Source organism: Homarus americanus, unplaced genomic scaffold, assembly GCF_018991925.1.
Source record: "Homarus americanus isolate GMGI-L3 unplaced genomic scaffold, GMGI_Hamer_2.0 scaffold57980, whole genome shotgun sequence".
NCBI classification, from domain to species: domain Eukaryota; kingdom Metazoa; phylum Arthropoda; class Malacostraca; order Decapoda; family Nephropidae; genus Homarus; species Homarus americanus.
The window spans coordinates 25,223,359-25,242,051 of NW_024716703.1; the positions used below are offsets into that span (position 1 = coordinate 25,223,359).

At 39.7% G+C, this 18,693-nt stretch overlaps 1 protein-coding gene across 1 annotated transcript in view; it reads right to left on the reverse strand.

Moving 5' to 3' along the window:
• Nucleotides 1–7,963: 7,963 nt before the first annotated feature.
• The window catches only part of LOC121858423, a 59,100-nt gene continuing 48,370 nt past the window's right edge, over nucleotides 7,964–18,693 (reverse strand). The window contains exons 2-4 of the mRNA XM_042354872.1: nucleotides 12,382–12,687; nucleotides 9,654–9,812; nucleotides 7,964–9,536 (exon numbers count right to left, since the gene is read on the reverse strand). Of these exons, the coding sequence (XP_042210806.1) occupies nucleotides 9,237–9,536; nucleotides 9,654–9,812; nucleotides 12,382–12,687 (765 nt within the window). The 3' untranslated portion in view covers nucleotides 7,964–9,236. The remainder of the gene's footprint in view (nucleotides 9,537–9,653; nucleotides 9,813–12,381; nucleotides 12,688–18,693) is intronic.

Sequence of the window (18,693 nt, forward strand, 5' to 3'; positions counted from 1 at the left end):
TTTTTCTAAGTTTTTGATATTGCACAAGATATCTGCAAGGGTATAACAAACATGTACAGTACAGGTATTGCACATTATATGAAAATGGTTGCATTTGCATTTTCAGTGTTTCAAGAACAGTACAGTACGTGTACTTTAACGAGAATACTGTACAACGATCAACACTTTTGGTGAAATAACTGAGCCCATGGTGAAAAATCACACTAGATAGAAAACTACATGAAAATTCAGTTTATGTATTGAAGTTTTAAGCAGAAATTAATTCAATACTCACTGGTAGTGCATTTCCTAATCATGATTTGCACTAAAGCTTTGATTATTGTTTTCACAAGCACAGTATAGTGCACATTTTCATCAAACGACTTAATATGTAAAGCAGTAAAAAAGCTATATTAAATAAGAACTACTGTACAATATGTTTTGAAATATCAACTTTTAGAAGTATGCCCACACAGTGGTTCAGACCCTATTAGGTAAATGTTAGCCATTATGATAAGATATACAGTTCTGTACATTAGTAATTACAGTAACAGTTAAGATCTTGGGAAGGGTTTCTGTAAGAAGCAGTAAATGGATTTTGTGGACAGTAGGTATAAAAATCAGGAGATTTAGATACAGTACAGTACTCTTTAACCATCGTTCAGTGCTGTCATGGAAAAGAGTCTTGTCAGCTCTTCGTCCCATCCATGAACCCTGAAACTTATGAACCTGCAAATCCGAAACATTGCACATTGTGCCACCTATAGTCTCAATAATCTGTGATGTCTCAGATTCACTGGTTCATAAATTGCAAGGTTCATGGATGGGACAGAGGGCTGATAGGACTTTTTCTGTGACGGTACTGTACAGATTTTGGCATAAAATGAGATACCATATTTTCTTTATTTCTTTTTTGAGGGGTTACAAGTTACACAGGTGCTGTGTGTAGTATTACATGTACTGTATAGATAACATGAAACCAGCATCCAAATAATTTCATTCATGTTTACTATGATTTAAGAAAAACTAAATACATTCATAGAACTAATGTATTTTACCAATGTCGTAATTGTCTTGAAATCATTTCATATGTGCTGATTTCTTTATATAAAAAAGAATAAATCAATCTATGGTATAGTACTATCTACCCTTCCACCTGGTTGAAAGGTAAGGAAATTGAATTTCATAAGTAGACCAACTGTACTGTACAGTAATCTCCCTGTTTGCCAGAATAATTGGTGCAGAGTAGTTCAGGTTTGAGAGATTAACTACTACTGTACATTATTGAGACGAATTTTCTTATTTCTGGAATTTTTCCGGGCACTGATGAATATTTCCGCATCGAACTGCAGTTGGACAGACTCGGAGCTGTATTTAATTATGCAGACACTACTATACACATACAATTTATTGTAAATAAACAAAATATACCATTGGAATGGAGAGTTCCAAGGATCAAAAATTCTGGGAAAATGAAAGATTACTGTACTGTAAAGGAAGTACTTTACACAGCTAATGACAGGATATGTGTACAAGATTAATGATTACTGTCATAGAAATTTGTATTTATTTATCATATAACTACTATCAGTTTACTAGCCATTCATGCTGTTGGTTTATCCAGTGTTAGTACAGGAGGAACCAGAGTCTGGGAAACCAGTAATGTTTGGTAGGGTCACATTGTATAACACCCTTCTCACGTGTGTGTGGGCCAAGTAGGAGGTGAACCCTTGTCATATTAATGAGAGATACGCATGTTACTGCTGTACCACCAACGCCCCAACACTAATAATGAGTTATCTTTCATTGCATATCTGCTGAATCTGGCTTTCTTCTACAAAATATAAATATCATCAGTAATGTTAGCTTTGGAGATTTTTTGGCTGTGCACATGGTTGTTGGCACTTCTAGAGGGCATGGGAGCTAAGACCTTTATTTTAGAATCCAAATTTACAGGTTTATCTAGAAATGTAAGTGTATTTATAGGGTGTATTACTAATTATGTAGTGTGATTCTCTTGTCACATGTTCTTTGTACAGTAATATCTACTGTTACTGTATTTGTATAGCTGTGTTTAGTACAGCAGAAAGATATTGGCTGGTTGGACAGAACTGTTGGTATTTCAAATTGTAGCGTTTCTTACTTTTGATAATGGCATGCCATCTTACCTGCATTGCAATTTTCATGAACAACTGCATAGCGATATTTGGTGTTAATTTCTTAACATCGTAAAACTGATAGCTTGTAGATCAATCGTATAAAGGTCAACATCTGTACCCCCAAAAACAAATTGTGTTCCAGTCTTACAAAGTTCCTGTTTTATACAGATTTTTGTGTGGAAATGTTTGGTGAAAGGAAATATAGTATTGTATGGTACATTAATTATTTTAACAAATAATTCTTAAGAAAACCATGATCCATATTTTGAAACAGAAAAGCATTTTTATTCTGTAAAATTAATCAAGTTGATTTAGACCTTTTTATGCGTCTTACTACTGTATCGCCATTGTGAAATTTTAAAGAAAATTACTTGATCATCAACCCCTTCACTGCGTAGATGCCACTTTTAATGCAGACGATTTTATTCAGCTCAGAGGGGACCCTGTACATGAGGTTAATGAAGCTGGTTTCTGACCTCTTAACATCTGACAGTTCAAATGGACTGCTTGGGAAAAATCAAATGAATTTATTTAGTCTTCACTCATTAAACTCTACATGCTCCATCAGAGCCTTCAAGTATTTCAAAATGTCTGCATTATTTACTTAACTGTTGCCCATATATATATATATATATATATATATATATATATATATATATATCACACAGAGGTAAAAATAAGAAGAAAAAAATCGGGCATTTTCAGGTCTTTAGATGAGAGGTTGTGTGTGACTTTGCCGTGGTGATATAGAGGTCAGAGTTCAAACAAGTCGAACACAGTGGATCAGAAAGATTTCATCTCTAATAAAAATGAAGTTTCCTGTTTAAGAAAAAAAAACCTGGTTGTAAACCAAAAGGAAATAACCAATCGCTCTCTGAAGCTACGGTGGCATTTCCTGGTGGTAGTGTCAGTAAAGTGAATCAACCCAAGACTGCTGGAGTACACCAAATGACCAGGTTGACCCTCAATGTGATATTTGGATGGTCTCCAACTGACGGTGACAGCTGTGGGTGGCGTTGCTAGAATAAATTATAATACAGGTATAACTGATACACAGGAGGGTAAATAAAGGTGTATACTAGGGAATGTAAGAAACGAAGAATATTGATGAAAAACAGATTTGTAATGTACTGTATTCTTTATTTTTATAATGGTGAGATAAAAGGAGCCGTCACCTGGAGTCGAGGCTAGGGTGTGTGTGTGAAGGAAATTCTCTCACCTGGTTTACTTAACATGCACTTGACACGGAAACACTTGCCAAGGGAGTCCACTAACTCCAGGGAGATCGAGTCTAACAATTGGTTGTTTACCTGTCAGGAAAGAAAGGCAATACGTGATGATATACAGTATAACCTGAATGTTCCCAATTCTTATTTTTTCTGAAGAATGATGTATAGTATAATGTAATGTAAAATATAGGGTGAGAGGCAAGGTTTAAAACGGCCAATGATAAACCTGATAACGTTAGGGTAATTTTGGTTACACTTAGGCTAAGTCTAATTGGTTTGTTACCATCTAAAAATTGTTAAAATGGTTATGTTCGTGTGAGAAAGAGAGTGTGTGTGGACAGCGGACACAGGGTGGCTTGACCTCACCTGTGGAGGACATACTGACGTCGCCCAGGAAATGTGTCGGAGAAAGTTAACCGCATGAAACCTGGATATTTTACAAGACATTCGGAAAAGTTGTGTAGCCCTAGGATAAAGATGGATGGGTTATACGAGGTATGGTCACATATACTTAATCTGTGGTTAGGTATCCAGGTACTGTACTTAAGAATTTGTGGTCAGGTATACTTTAAGAATAGTCCTGCAAGGTTTACTTTTACTTTTATCCTCATCGCCAGTGGTCGTCTCGTTATCTTCCTAAGCATTTTGTAAAACTAATCTAATTTATCAAGAATTTTCCGAACCTAATTCGAAATTGGCCAAGAACTTTCTAAAAACTCATCCATTTCATAAAACTTTCTAAAGTTTACACATTTTTATTAAGAATTTTCCAAAACTTAACATCGCAAGATCTTTATCTAAACTGTCCTACATTTATGAACTTTCGAAAACTTATACTGCATTTCCAAGAACCTTTGAAAAAATCAGTAACAAATGAGATATGCACCGCAGACGAGCCTAATGAGACAACAATTATTATAACTGATGCTCTTTCATCATTCCTACAGGACATTAACAACAAACCGAGTGGAGGATGTGGTGTCAGATATTTACCTATTTATTGACCGGTGATGAATTGTCCTTGATATATTATAATTTTTTAGTAATAAGTGATCCTACATACGGTGCACTTCGGGTTGGCACGCCTGGTCATTAAAGTTTCCCCGGCCCCGTCAGTAGTAAACAGCCGTGGACGAGGAACAACTCACCTACACTCCCCCGCTTGATGAAGGTGAATTACTGTTAATAACTGTGTACACGAGATTGAAAACCAGTACTGAAGGAAGTATGAAAACTTAAAGAATTATAGGACAAGAATGGCAAACGACCGAAGAAGCTTTCATATTGTGTTTTATAAGGTAAGGTGTTAAAAACTCCCCCAAATTTGTATATACGAGCCTTTAAGTATTACCCATTGATGTTGAGGTTTGGTTTAGTCATACGTAGTTTCTTTGGTGAATTATTATGAGAATCAGGTTTGTGTTGAACGAAAAAGTAAATCAAATCTGGGGTTTTTCCTTAACAATATAATGTCTGTATTTGTACTATTTTCTTTTCCATAGTGATCTAAAAACATTGCAGTCATTTGGTAAACACACTCACATAAGCAGAGGGCTAATTACGGTTAATATTCATTTTTATCCCAATAGGCATTTCAGATTGTCTACCATTATCACCAGGATTCTTTTTTTTTTAATTAGGAATCGATTTTCTTGTATTGAAATAGTAGATTAGGTAAGGTAAGTTAGGTCCTGTTAATATTCGTTTTTATTCCAATAGCTCAAGTGTAAGGGGCGTGTATAATGTTTGTAAATAGTCTAATTATCAAATAAATTGGTTTTGAGAGCAAATTGCACAATGCTGTGTGGGTCAGTATTAATATTGTTTGAAGCTCAATGTGAACTTTACTGCGCTACATTATCATTTATAATATTTTAATCATAATTTTTGTGCAGGATTATCATCATGATTTAATTCACTAATCATAAAACAAATTGAATTACCAAGCACATTTCCGTTCGTTATGTTTAGTTACTTGATACATGAGCATTTTCATATTTTTTTTTAGACTGGGCCAAGAAAAAAATTAAGTTCATACCTAATTGATTTCGACCATATAAAGAAAATAATGGTTATGAGACAATGATCATTATCTGCGATTCTTATGTCCGAGTGCAAGCTATTGACTATGCTTGGACACTAGAGATGAAATAGTATTCTGAAAACGCGTAGCAAGTGTTTGGTCGTACTTTTGTAGCAAATCATTTATGTAGTGTTGATAATTTGATGTTAAGGACTTAGTCTGTTGGCTTGCGTTGTATTATTTTAAAATTTATTAATGCATTGACAATTTTTCCAGTTAACTATTGATCTAGTGTGTGTGTGTGTGTGTGTGTGTGCTGCAGTTACAAGATAGATTGCGTCAGTGCGGGGGATTTTTTTATTATTAAATTGCCTTCTACAGTATTTATGATATTTCCCAGTTACTTCCACTGTTTCTGTACGAACACTCAGAAAGATTAGGCTAAGAGGGTAATGCATGGTAGGTTAGTGAATTCATGTCCTGCGAACTTTACTTTTTAAAAACATCTCTTTCAGGAAATGAATTTAAAAACTGAGTTTATTCTGAAATGCCCTTGAATTTTAAATAAATCACGACAACTCTAAAATTTCCCAGGCATTTTTTTTATAGTGGGTGGTGGTTTCAATGTCAGAAGAGTGTGCATTGCCCATATGCAACAAAGTTTCCCTTACAGGATACGACTCAATTCAGCCCATAAAACTTTAATGATAATCATCACATGTAATAAATGAAATGACTGTCAGCTTGATTTCAAAACAGTGTAAGATGACGGTGTTCATATTCACATCTTTCGTATTGTTTCTTTATAAAGAGGATAGCGTTTGTTTTTCGATAACTTGCGTATCTCACTAATATGTCAAGGGTTCGATCCTCTGCCCGGACACACATGAGAAGGGTGTTATCTCTACCAAACATCACAGGTCTCCCGGTCCCCAGTTTCCTCCTGTACTAACACTGAATAGACCAACCGCCCGAATGGCTAGTAATCTGATAAGTGGCGAAAGTGTTATGAAAAAATAAATAGAGGTGTAAAGGATGAAGGAGGTCCCAAGAGCCTTGTGGAGGTGAGGGAGGCCTTCAGGAGGGCGTTTATCAACAGGAGGTTCCCTGGGCCTCACTTGATATGCCATCGTGACTTAGTGGTCAGGACCGGGTGTTGACTTGTATCTTGGGGTGGGAGGTAGGTGTGTGTTCTCTCATCCACCAGTACAGTGCACTCTTCATTATCATTTATTCAACGGTTTAATAAATGGACCAAACAGTTGCTCTTAGGGATTTAAAAGACAACGATAGCATATTATGTTTATTGACAGAGATCACAGTTGTTTAGATATTCCTAACTTTACAGTATTGCCAGTAAGGCTACCAGCTGTGTCGTTGCTAAGGTTAACCAGTTAAGATACTTTTGTGCTCTATTACGGTCGATTAATTTTAACCTACCTATGAGAATCAGGGGCAATATTTTTTTAAGAGATTCATCCGTGACACTATACAGTATTCGGTGATTAAGTCAAGTTATCAGGACTGCTGGACAACTGCACCAGGAATATGACTGTTGGCTCGTATTGAATCATCTTGTAATATTAATGATGTATTTAAGAACATCTCCCGGTAACTACTGATCTTATGAATGTGTGACTAGACTGTAGTTTAGATCAACACGCCAGGCACGTAGTTTCTTTTGATGCTGTGAGTTGTTGACCAGGAAATGATTATTTATTTAAGAGAGAGAGAGATTATGCCCGTCCTTGAGCGCTATTATACTGTAGTCCTTCCTCATCAGAGATTCATGAGTGAGCTTTAGTATAAACGAACCACAGGTGAATCCACGACCTTCCATGTACTCGTTTTGGAAGATTATTATTTAGGCGTTCCCCGTAATCGTATCAGTAATTTTGAACTGTGAGTAAAACTTGCCTTTGCTTGTTTGTGTATAGTTTTTGTATTCCTTGATGCACCACTCCACCATCTAACATACTGTGGACAGCTGATAATATCTTTGTTTTCAAATTTATCCCTTTTTTTCTATTAGTGCTTTTCGAGAGTTAAATTGTAATAAATTATTTTAGTACATTTCAATATTTAGTAATTATTAATGTTGGTAGCTACCCCTCTTCCCCCCAAAACACACACACACACACATACATACATATATATATATATATATATATATATATATATATATATATATATATATATATATATATATATATATATATATATATATATATATATATATATATATATATATATATATATATATATTTTTTTTTTTTTTTACTCTTCCTTGTGAATGGAATTACAGCCTTGTTGTCAAGTAGTTTGTGTATAGTAATTTACTGTACATTGTTTGTGTGAGGTTTTCCTTAAGTAAAATTTATATTTACTGAATAATAAGAAAATATGGTATTGGTTAATATCAATAAACTGTATACTTAACCCCTGGTGTACGGGGTCACCTCTGAGCTGAATTAAATCGTCTGGTGTTAGATAAATAAAATACTAAAAGTGGCGTCCCCGAAGTGAAGGTGTTAAATACCTGTATACATCTTTGAGGGTAATGAGATGAACCATTATATAAAAAAGACAGTTCCAATAATTTAATGTTGAAAGTTGTTGATAACATCCACTGTATGGTAACTTAATACATCTACCCTTGTTCTTGTCAACACAGTCATCCACCTGCATAATCCATGGTATTATTTCAGTTATTGTCACCTAAAGTTTTCAGACATATTTGAACATCGTAAGTAACCAAATAACATGAGAGAAGATCAATGACAATTTATTATTTGGTTCAGTCAGTTGTGAACATCTTGAGAGTGGGTCCCATCGGCCTGTGCTGCTCCCTTCTGCCTTCCCCAAGTTGTAAATTTGGGTACCCATTTACAGCTGGGTGAACTGGGAGCCTCTGGGAATCGAACCACCTACCCCCGGAACAGGAGGCGCGTGCTGTACCCGTTTCTATCTTAAGTAATTGTAAGTAACTCAAGTCAAGATAAGCAGATTCTCGTTACTGTTTCAACCCTTCAAAGTTTTCAAACAGAACTGTCAATATCTGAGCAACATGAACGGGTAGATTGGTGTTCTCGATGAACTGTGGTGAACGTGGGACTCACATAAAGTTCACCTCTTCTGTTATTGAATGTTCAGTAATATTACCTTTATGGCACAAAGAATTACATCAATGTCCACACAATCTTCTGCTGTCAAAGATTCATCTTGTAAGGTTTACAATCCTGGGAATCTTTGGCACTAAATCAACTTGACATCAGTTATATGATTATGGTTTGTGGAGCATTACTAAATCATGTTTCTGTTAAATAATATATACGTTATACTGTATGTAAAATCGCTTTGAATATTAATTATTTTATTCTGTATGGCAGTAAATTTGTACTGACCACATGACGCAGGAGGTTAAGGACTCAGCGTAGTCTCATTAATTATCACAGATTGCGAGTTAATACATAATGATGAACATAATCAACATCTGAGTCTCGACAAGTATTATTTGGATCAATCATCATCTTCTGGATAACCTCTTCACGACACAGTAGAAAACAGCACCATTGGTCAACAGAGTTGGTCACACCGACATCACGCCACGCTGAAGGACAAATCACTTGGACAATGCTTACTTGCAGCACGTGATAATGTGGCGCACCTGGCAGGGCACAGGGGCCTCCAGCAAGACTCGAAGTACTGACAGGCTTTCTGCAGTCTTCCTGTCCATGTAAATATTGTTGACACATCTGCACGAAAGATGCCAAGTCTTCAAATATCCACAAGGAAGTTTCAGATATAATACTGTTTTGGGATTCAACAGCCAGTTTCGTCTCTTCTTCAGGACAAGGCTCCTCTACTAGCACCATCGAGGTCTTCTAAATTTTCTAGTAGCTTCTGGTAGTCCCAAGGGTTCATGGCGCCTCCACCTACCCCCAACCCTAGCCCGAGATCGTGAGGGTTGTGGCCGCGGTCCTTTTTCGTCTTGCTGTTGCGACCTCTCGAGAGTGGGATTTCAGCTGGGTACAGTTGGGAGTCTTCAGATGAGAGGGACGGATACATTTTTGGCGAAGAACACGGGGAAGAACACGAGTTGGGCGAGGATGGATAACTGGAGGAGTGTGACAGCCTCTGGCGACTCTGCAAGGAACAAAAAAAGGACCGTGAGTGTTAGCCTCGTCTGGCGGTACTGTGACCATCACGTGAGATAACCATATGATTGATAGTTCAGATACTTGTGATAACTGAGATACGTACCATAGATGAATCCTGGGAAGAGTCACATACAAGGTCAGAGCCCGGGAGGCCAGAGTGGGTGTGAGGGCGTCGTGCGGGCGTGCGACGGTTGGCCATGTAAGCCTCAGCCACCTGCCGGTATGTTCCTGGGTCCATCACCACCCGGGTGCCTCGCAGAGTCTGTAAACAAAACAATACACGTCAGTTTGTTGTCCTGTCCCCCATCATGTGTTATACTTCTTCATATCACCTGGTGCGAAAAGTCCTTCATTAATAATTAGGTTATAAAACATTCCATCACTGAAGGTTACATCAAAAGCATACAGTGAACTACTGCATCTATATTAAGAGGTCGCTGCTAATTTGTGTTCCTGTTTTTTTAACCTTTGACGTCACACGTCAGTTAACGCAGTGTAAACCACGTAGATTGTCTGAGATACCTTCAGCCTGACGGTGAATGTTAAGCCACAGTCTCACTCACTCTCAACACTGAGTAGTTTATAGAATTATTTACCATAACGTGACTTAAAAATAAAATAATAAAAAATACAGTAGTGCAGAGAGTTGACCTAATACTCTTAACAAAGAGATGAAGTAGAACGAGGCGGAGTGAAAAGTTTCACAATGTTTGGTACAGGAGCCGCAGGCCGTCGACCACGGGGAAGTGAGCGGTGCTGAGCTGGCCTTGCCACCACCTCACCACACACACCCGGGAAATTCCCTATCACCTCCCCTGATAACACACACACACATATTTACCGTATCCCTATGTCAGTTTATATTTTCATGTGTGTTTTATTTGAAAATAGTCTAAGAGGAATTGTATATACATGTACTGTATATGATAAAACACATTAAAAACTTAAGTAAGGTCCTGGAGATGGTGTGTGTGTGGTGGTACAATATTGTCATGCAAGAGTTGAGGCACGTTTCCCCCTGAAATGTCCAGCAGGTTTCACAGTGCTTGCATGACGTATAAATTACCGGTATATCCCCGGCAGGTACTGGGGGGGGGGGGGTGTCGCCAGGGATCACACAGCTTCCTGCTCACCAACTTTTTTTTCAACCTTTTCCTCCGTGTTGCATGTTGTTGTTTCAGCGTTGCTACACTTTGTCATTGAAACACCAACATATATGTATGTCATCAGACTATGTCATTTGGTGTTGTGGGTGGTGGTCGTCAACCCACACACCTGAGTGCCATTCCTCGATTGTCCCTACCTCGTATCAACACTCTCTAGGACCTAGGTTGAGACCCGGGCAAGGTAGCAGTGTCTTTACGGGCAACAGACCTTCCCATCTCTCTTGTAAAGGCTGCAATAGTTCGTTATCTTCAGGGGCGCGGCATATAAGTGTTGTAGCTCCCAACGCCTTGTACCAGCCAACATATATGTGATAAAGCTTGTGTCACACCCTAGTAGACATGGTACTGACTATAAACGAGTTCTGATATTCACTGCGTTATGGCTTCATTTTTTGCATAAGTTTTAAGTAAATTAAAACTTCATACATTATTCAACAAAATATACATATACAGTATATATGCCTGCGTGTATGATAATCTGAACAGTATATATGCCTGCGTGTATGATAATCTGAACAGTATATATGCCTGCGTGTATGATAATCTGAACAGTATATATGCCTGCGTGTATGATAATCTGAAATTGATATTAATTTCTCATACGGCATTTTTTTATATGCTACCTATGTAAGGAATAGTTTAGCCATACTGTACGGCGTCTGAGTACGATTACGACCGTACACCTCAATCTACGAGCACCGGCAGCCGGAACAAAATGTAACACAAATGCCAACTCCTCATTACCGTAAAGTGAAACGACCGCATGATACCGTGACTACACAAAAAAAAAAAATAGACGCCTTCAAAACTAAACATCAGAGAACAAAATGATCATCCACATTTCTCTTGGATGTAAAAAATGGACAATAAAAACATGTGGCCAAGGACTGCCACTCACACCCTGCTTCTAGTTGTGTGTGTGTGGGGGGAGGGGGGGGTGAATTTACCTGGAGGGGGAATTACCTGAGATCAAAGAGGTGCTCACCTTCTGCCAACACCGTCGATACTCTCTCTCTAAACGTGTACATTTTGAGCCTTAGTGTAACATTTCACTTTCTTCTGCTTCCTCTTCTGGATTGACAATGATCTTTACGGTGATGGAATAATTGTTGTATCGTTTGTGGTTTGTTACGTGTTTGTATTAATTCTCTCGTTGATGGCATTAGGAGAGGGTTTGTTTTTCAGGACTCAAACGTGTTATAGAAGTAGTTCCTCACCCCCGATATAATAAAATACTTTCCTATGAAATACTTCTTATATACTTATGTTTGTTGTTAATAAGAAAATCATACCAAATACTTTTAATGTATTTTTTCTTCAAATTTGTTTCGCATGGTGGCTGTGTGAGGAGCCGGATAAACACTAGGGACCCTTGACATTTCTTGAGGTACTAAGATACAAGGCCCTACCTACCTAGCCTGCTGCCTTCCGTGGTCAGTTGTCTGGCTCATTTGAAGTATCGTGAATGATGATGTGTTGAAAAGGCCTCTGGGACCTTATAATTTAGCAGAGGTAACAGCCAAGAGATAGTGGTTAGTGTGTGTGACATAAAGCTCGACCAATTGATAAGAAGTGTGTCGTAATTATGTTTGTCTTATTTAAAACATTTATTTTCGACGGGAGTAACAGAGATATAAATGTAAAACAATTAAGGGAGTTGCTTACCTGTACACTGTCTTCCAGTCTTTTAATGTAGCCTTCGTCTCTTTCATGTCTTGCCTCTGCCTCTTTTCTTCTCCTCTTCTCTCTCTCCAGACACACATTCAGCTCGCTGTTCTGTAGCTGTAGGGCAAACACTCGGTTGGCGAGGTCGTCGGCGTCGTCTGCTGTGTTGTACAGGCGGTTGTGGGTATCCTCGATGTTGGTGTCGTGAGCGTCGCGCGCCCAAGTCTTCTTCATCTTGCCACTCTCCCTGATGTATCTTCTGTTTTCCTCGATGAGCTTGTTAATGTGGGATCCCTGCTCCTCCATCTGAAACAAGATACATCCATTTAGTAAAGGAGGCTGGTAAGACACTGCACAATATTTTTTTTAAAGAATATAGTAGTGAGATTCACTCGGACAAATGTGATATATATACACACATAAACCATACAACAAATCGTATACAGTATATACATTCTACAGGTAATTGGTTCTTCGTTGTTACCAGTACAACAGATTACACTTACTGGGTAAAACATGGTTTGGTTATTTTCTTTCTTAGGAGAAAGTCGATGCGTTAAAATCCTTTGGTAAGAATATCACTGTACACTTCACTTAGATAAACAGTAATCCGTAAGCGGGTAAATCCTGAGCAGAGTCTTAGCCCCTCACCGCTCGGCGTCCAGCACCAGACTGAACTCTCAAACCGCGCGTAGTGTTTATATAGGCTAGCTAGCAAGCGGGTGCTTCCCGTACTAGCGCGTCATCGAATAATTTCTACAGTATTGTATTTAACAATTATTTAATACGAAGAAGTGTATCTTTACCTTCAGTACGATAACATTAATTAAAACTCATTAAGCAATTTCCTGAATAATAGCTAAAATGTATGTTTCAACGAATTAACACCGAAGAATTCTTTCTCTAAAGTCCAAACTGGAAGGAACGGCGGGAAGGATATACAGTATATGGCGACAAGTGTCTAGGACTTCCCAAGTATAGTAGAAGCTTCCCAGAAGAGGGTGAGAAAGGCGACACAGCAGTCTGGCCAACAGTGCTTGTGTCAGACATTACCTCCCCGGGTTGGTCTGCCCTACCTGGTGTCATCTTTCCTTGCGGCGACGGCTCTTACTAGACTTACAGTGTTTCTGCATCACATGAAGATTAGAACCCCAGCTTATTTTACCTGATGATAATTAAACACCCTTCCGTTACCTGAGGGGGTTAGGTTAGATTAGATTTTATTAGATTAGGTTAAATAAGGTTAAGTTAGATTAAGTTCAGTTAGATTAGATTAGGATGGTTAATCTTAAGGTGAAAAAACTGGGGTGTCTAATGTGATCCTCTTGTGTGTGGGGAAGGACATTGGGTTATGTTAAAATAAAGGCGACACGATTTACAAGGCTGTTATGCATCTGTGACAATGAATGGTCCGAGTTTGATTCACAAAGGAAAGAAGTGTACCCGAAGAGCATAAGAGCCCCCCGCCCCCTCCTCCCCCCCCCCCCCCAAAAGCTAGTCTGAGTACGGAGGGGTGTTATAGTAGTGGGGGGTAAATGTTGGTTGTGTGCATGGTGGTGAAGCTCTCTTGCCATCAGAAAGCAGTAGAATAGCTTGACACACACACACACACACACACACACACACGCACAACATTTTCCTCTGAAGGTTGAGTGCGGGTGGTTTTGTTTTCTCTACGCCTCATCACCTAACCTAACCTAACGTAAGCTATATAGAGCTCCTTCCCTCTTTTCCTCTTCCCCTCCCTTCTCTTTTCCCTCCCTCTGAAGCACCCAGATCAACAAAGAAACAACTGAAGCACCCAGATCAACATACAAACAGAATTCTCACATCCCGAACCACGAACTTCAGCCTCGTGAACCCGAAGCAGTAGACTGATACATTATTCTGCTTCAGATTCATGGGTCTAGAGTTCGGGATTCGTGGTTCAGGGTGTAGAGGTGAACATAAAGTCATCGTCAAGGACACTGAAGTTGACTCGAAGTACAAGGGAAAGCTCGGAGCTCTTTATGTGTACAGGTCATCTCGATCCACCCATCCTCGTATTCTATCCAGTCGTTTCTCGAGGGTTTGTCCGTGTGAAGTTTGCGACCGTGTGTATGTATGACGAAAATTTTCTGTTTTCAGTTTAAAATTTTCTCTTTACCTCGGTGTTCAGTAGTGCTTATCAACTCATCTTTGTTAGTTCATTCCAACTCAAGGTAAATTCTGCCCACACTTCCGTCCACATTGGTTGAAACTGGTGGTGTATACAGTACTTTCAAACCGGTTTATACCTGATGAAACCGTCGCTTACACTTTCAAACCGGTTTATATCGGTAGAAACCGTCGCTTACACTTTCAAACCGGTTTATATCGGTAGAAACAACTTTGTAGTACTGGTCTGTGCACATGTGACTCATACCAAGGATTAGTATGTAGTCCTTGACTCGTACTACTGCAGGCAAAACGCAACTTTCCTTTTAATAAAAACTCTTTCCCGTTAAAATTCTGACGCATACGACCCATACGTGACAATATATATGTACTTTATGTCTAATTCTCACTACATTATATATCAAACCTCACTGTTGAAACATATTAGGGAGTCTATATAAAAGGATCAAATAAAAACAAAATCTGGCGAGTGTGGCAATACTGTTATGACGCCCTGAGTGTCTGGCGGCTACGTGGGATACCTTGACGTCACCACGGGCCACTCTATGACATCACGGAGTATTCGACCGCGAGTCAATTTGTAAGAAACAATTATTATGCAGTTTTTGGTATTTGCTATTTCCTTGAAGTATTATTACCCTCTTGGTTGTATAGTTAAAGATGAGATTATAAGGGAACTCCCACCAAACACAAATATATATATTCACATCTTCCTCGCTTGATCATGGAGCTTGTTTAGGATTGACTCAGCGAGGCGATGAAATCGTGCTGGAAGTCATGCAGGAAGTGTGGTGGAGTGCTTACTATATGAGTGTGTTGTGTTGGGTATGTGCCTGTATACTGTACCCGATACATTGCACCACAAAACAAGAGAAGACCCACAGAAAGAAGAAGCATTACAGTAGTGTGTAGCTTTTCCCTCGCCAACGGTAAGGAGGCGTATCATATGTCCCAACGGGATGAAGAAACTGCACTATTTGAGACAATGTGAGAAGGACCTAGGTGTGCATGTTGACAATGAGCTGAAGTTCTCGGGCCATTGCGAGAAGAAGGCAAATCAGGCAAATAGATTATTGGGTTCTATAAGAAGGTCGCTCAGATATCTAGATGGTCCGTCCCTCGTAACGATCTTCAAGAGTGAAGTGCTTCCCCATCTGGAGTACTGTCACCCCGTCTGGTCCCCGAGATATGCTAGGGACTGCCAGTTGGTTGAAAATGTTCAAAGGAGGGCCACCAGACTGATGCCTGCACTTCGGCACCTCAGCTACCCTGAGAGATTGGAGCGCCTGAACTTGCCTAGCTTATACTACAGACGGGCAAGGGGGGGACCTAGTTGAGGTGTATAAGCATCTCAGGGGGCACTACTCAGTTGAGTGTCCTTACTTGGAGCTGGCGGACGCTCGCCCCACAAGGGGTCACAGCTGGAGATTGAAGAAGCCGCAAATCCAGAAAACTGTGAGGGCAAACTTTTTCGGAGTGAGAGTTGTAAACTCTTGGAACAATCTACCAGAGAGTGTTGTGACGGCACCGAGTGTGAGCTCTTTCAAGACCAGACTTGACCAACACTGGAGCGGGTTCAGGTACATTCAGGAGCCGGTGCATGCCCAGTACTTGCCAACAGTGCGTAACGGAGGCGTGACCGATCGCCCAAGCGGCTAACGAGCCGATCAGTGGTGAAGAGGATAAAAGTAAAAGTTGTATAAAGTACATAGTCAGGCGGATGTACAGTAATAGAGGCACAGGTGCTCGTATTAAACGAACACACGCACAGTACACGGCTATACACAACTTGTGCAGTAACTCAGCTGAGGTTCCTTGGATTTTTATCCTTTGTATATTATTATTATTATTATTATTATTATTATTATTATTATTATTATTATTATTATTATTATTATTATTATTATTATTATTATTTACACATGTTAACGTATTAAATACAACTACACACACACAGGCGGAAGTTTGAAATAAACAAACGTACAATACATACAACAGTAAACACACACACACACACACACACACACACACACACACGTACGTCGGCCACCATCAGGTAAAAATCTTTAATCGAGGGCAAGGAACAGGTATTCGGGAGGGAATTTTCCCTATAACCGCGTAGCTCCAGTTCCAGTCTGCCCCGCCCGTCCCCACCCGCCTGTTTTTGTCCCCCTAAACCTTCACTGGCCCGACGTATATAAATATATTAACCGACATAAACACATACAAATAAAGCTTACTACGTGTGTTATAATCTTATGGGGAGTAAGTTAAGATTGGTGTTTGATCTGTCTCGTGATAAGGTGTGTAACTGGACTGAGTGTAATAGAGTGATCTGAGGCCGTGTGATGGTGAATATTCTCAGCCACGACCTTGGTGTTGGTGGTAGTGACCTGTTGCTGTCGCTGTGGTCTTGTCCAGGGGCTTACGTTGGTGGTTCTCTCATGTTGGACGATTTGAGTTACTTTTTCTTGTAACTTTTGTTTTTTTACTTCTCGTCTTAGTTACGTCATAAGAGGCCATGACATTCAAGGGGATGGATGGATGGGAACTTATTCGTCCACGCTGCCTGTTATTGTGGTTCTCTCAGTGGGATTGAGGCCTCGGTGATAACCTCTTTGTTATGGTTTTCTCAGTAGGGTGGAGGTCCCTAAGTTAAGCGTTCACAGCAGAATCATAGCATTTGAATTCACACTCACAACAGTAGTAAATACATCCTTTTATTTAGCTATATCAATACTGCCCATAACATATCTTGGCCAACTCCACTCGTGTCACATACACGCTAAGACACACTGTGGGCCACTACACCAGTATAGCCAGCCTGATGCAGACGGAAAGTTACACTATTTAAACACTCTTTATCTCTCTGTGAAAAGCAATTCGATTTGTTATAGTCCCCTGCAGAGCGATTAAGATGATTCCTGAATTATGTCGTCTCGATTATCCAGGTAGACTGCATGAGAGACTTTGGACTTGGGAGTAACAACCCTTCACACAAGGCTCAATAGTTATCACTATAACATTCAAAATCCTGAAAGTGATGGAAAACATAAGCCCGGGACATGTCTCCGTGATATCACGCACCACCAACATGAGGGGACAAGTTGGCCAAGTTATCCTGCAGAATGAACACAGGAAATACTTCTTCACACAGAGGCTGGTAGACCTATGGAACAGTCTACCAGCCTAAGTTGTGGCATCAAGATCAGGACTGAGCGTCAAAATAACCCTTGACAAAATTATCAAGAACAATATGGAGGGATCCTATACACAGGTCACAGGCCTCCTTCTGTCGACATGGTCACTATTAGGAAAGATACAGTCACTTGTCATGATGAAAGGCGACCTCCGACAAAGGGGGACACAGGCATGGTAGAGACCCTGGATCTCCCTTGCTTCCTTCCTGCAGCAGCCAGCTATCATTCCAGTGATGTCATGTTACGGGAAATACGGTACGTGTGTGTGTGTGTGTGTGTGTGTGTGTGTGTAAATTAACCATATACTGTAAGTAAAAGATGATGTATACTGGTTGGATATACAGTGTAATGAGGCTCCATGGTAATAGCTGCCTTAACACTGAGGTCGGTTGGTGTGGGGACTGTGACTGTAGTATAGCGAGAACCTTCGATCTTACTAAATGTCCGTTTCGTTCAGTCTGTGTATTTGTTTATCTGTCCCAACACCAACATTGCCTCGGGCTACGAACGTAAATCTTCCACAATGAACTGAACGTAAATGACAGCGAGCTTGAGAATCAAAATACATGCACGAACGTAATTATGAATGGCGATCGCTGAGCAGTGTGTGGGAGTAACTTAACACTGAAGCACAGGGTGTAAACATTCACTAATAAACAACGACGTGTGTGAATGGTGGACGAGGAGTTGGTGTGATAAAGTAAACACACACAAAGCGTAATCTGAACCACGGAAGACGTCTTTCAGCTGTTAACACCCTGACACCCGTGGAGTTGAGCCGGGGGAATCACCACAGACAAACGTCTCTTATGTCATAACAACAACACAGTACTCAGGAAATCCCCGGAGAAGTTTCTGGCATTTCTTCTCGTTTCACCTAGAGATTGTGTCATCCTGTTGCTTAAGAATCTTACTTGGTAACTGCGAAGGCGTGTTACAACCAAATTGTTCAATG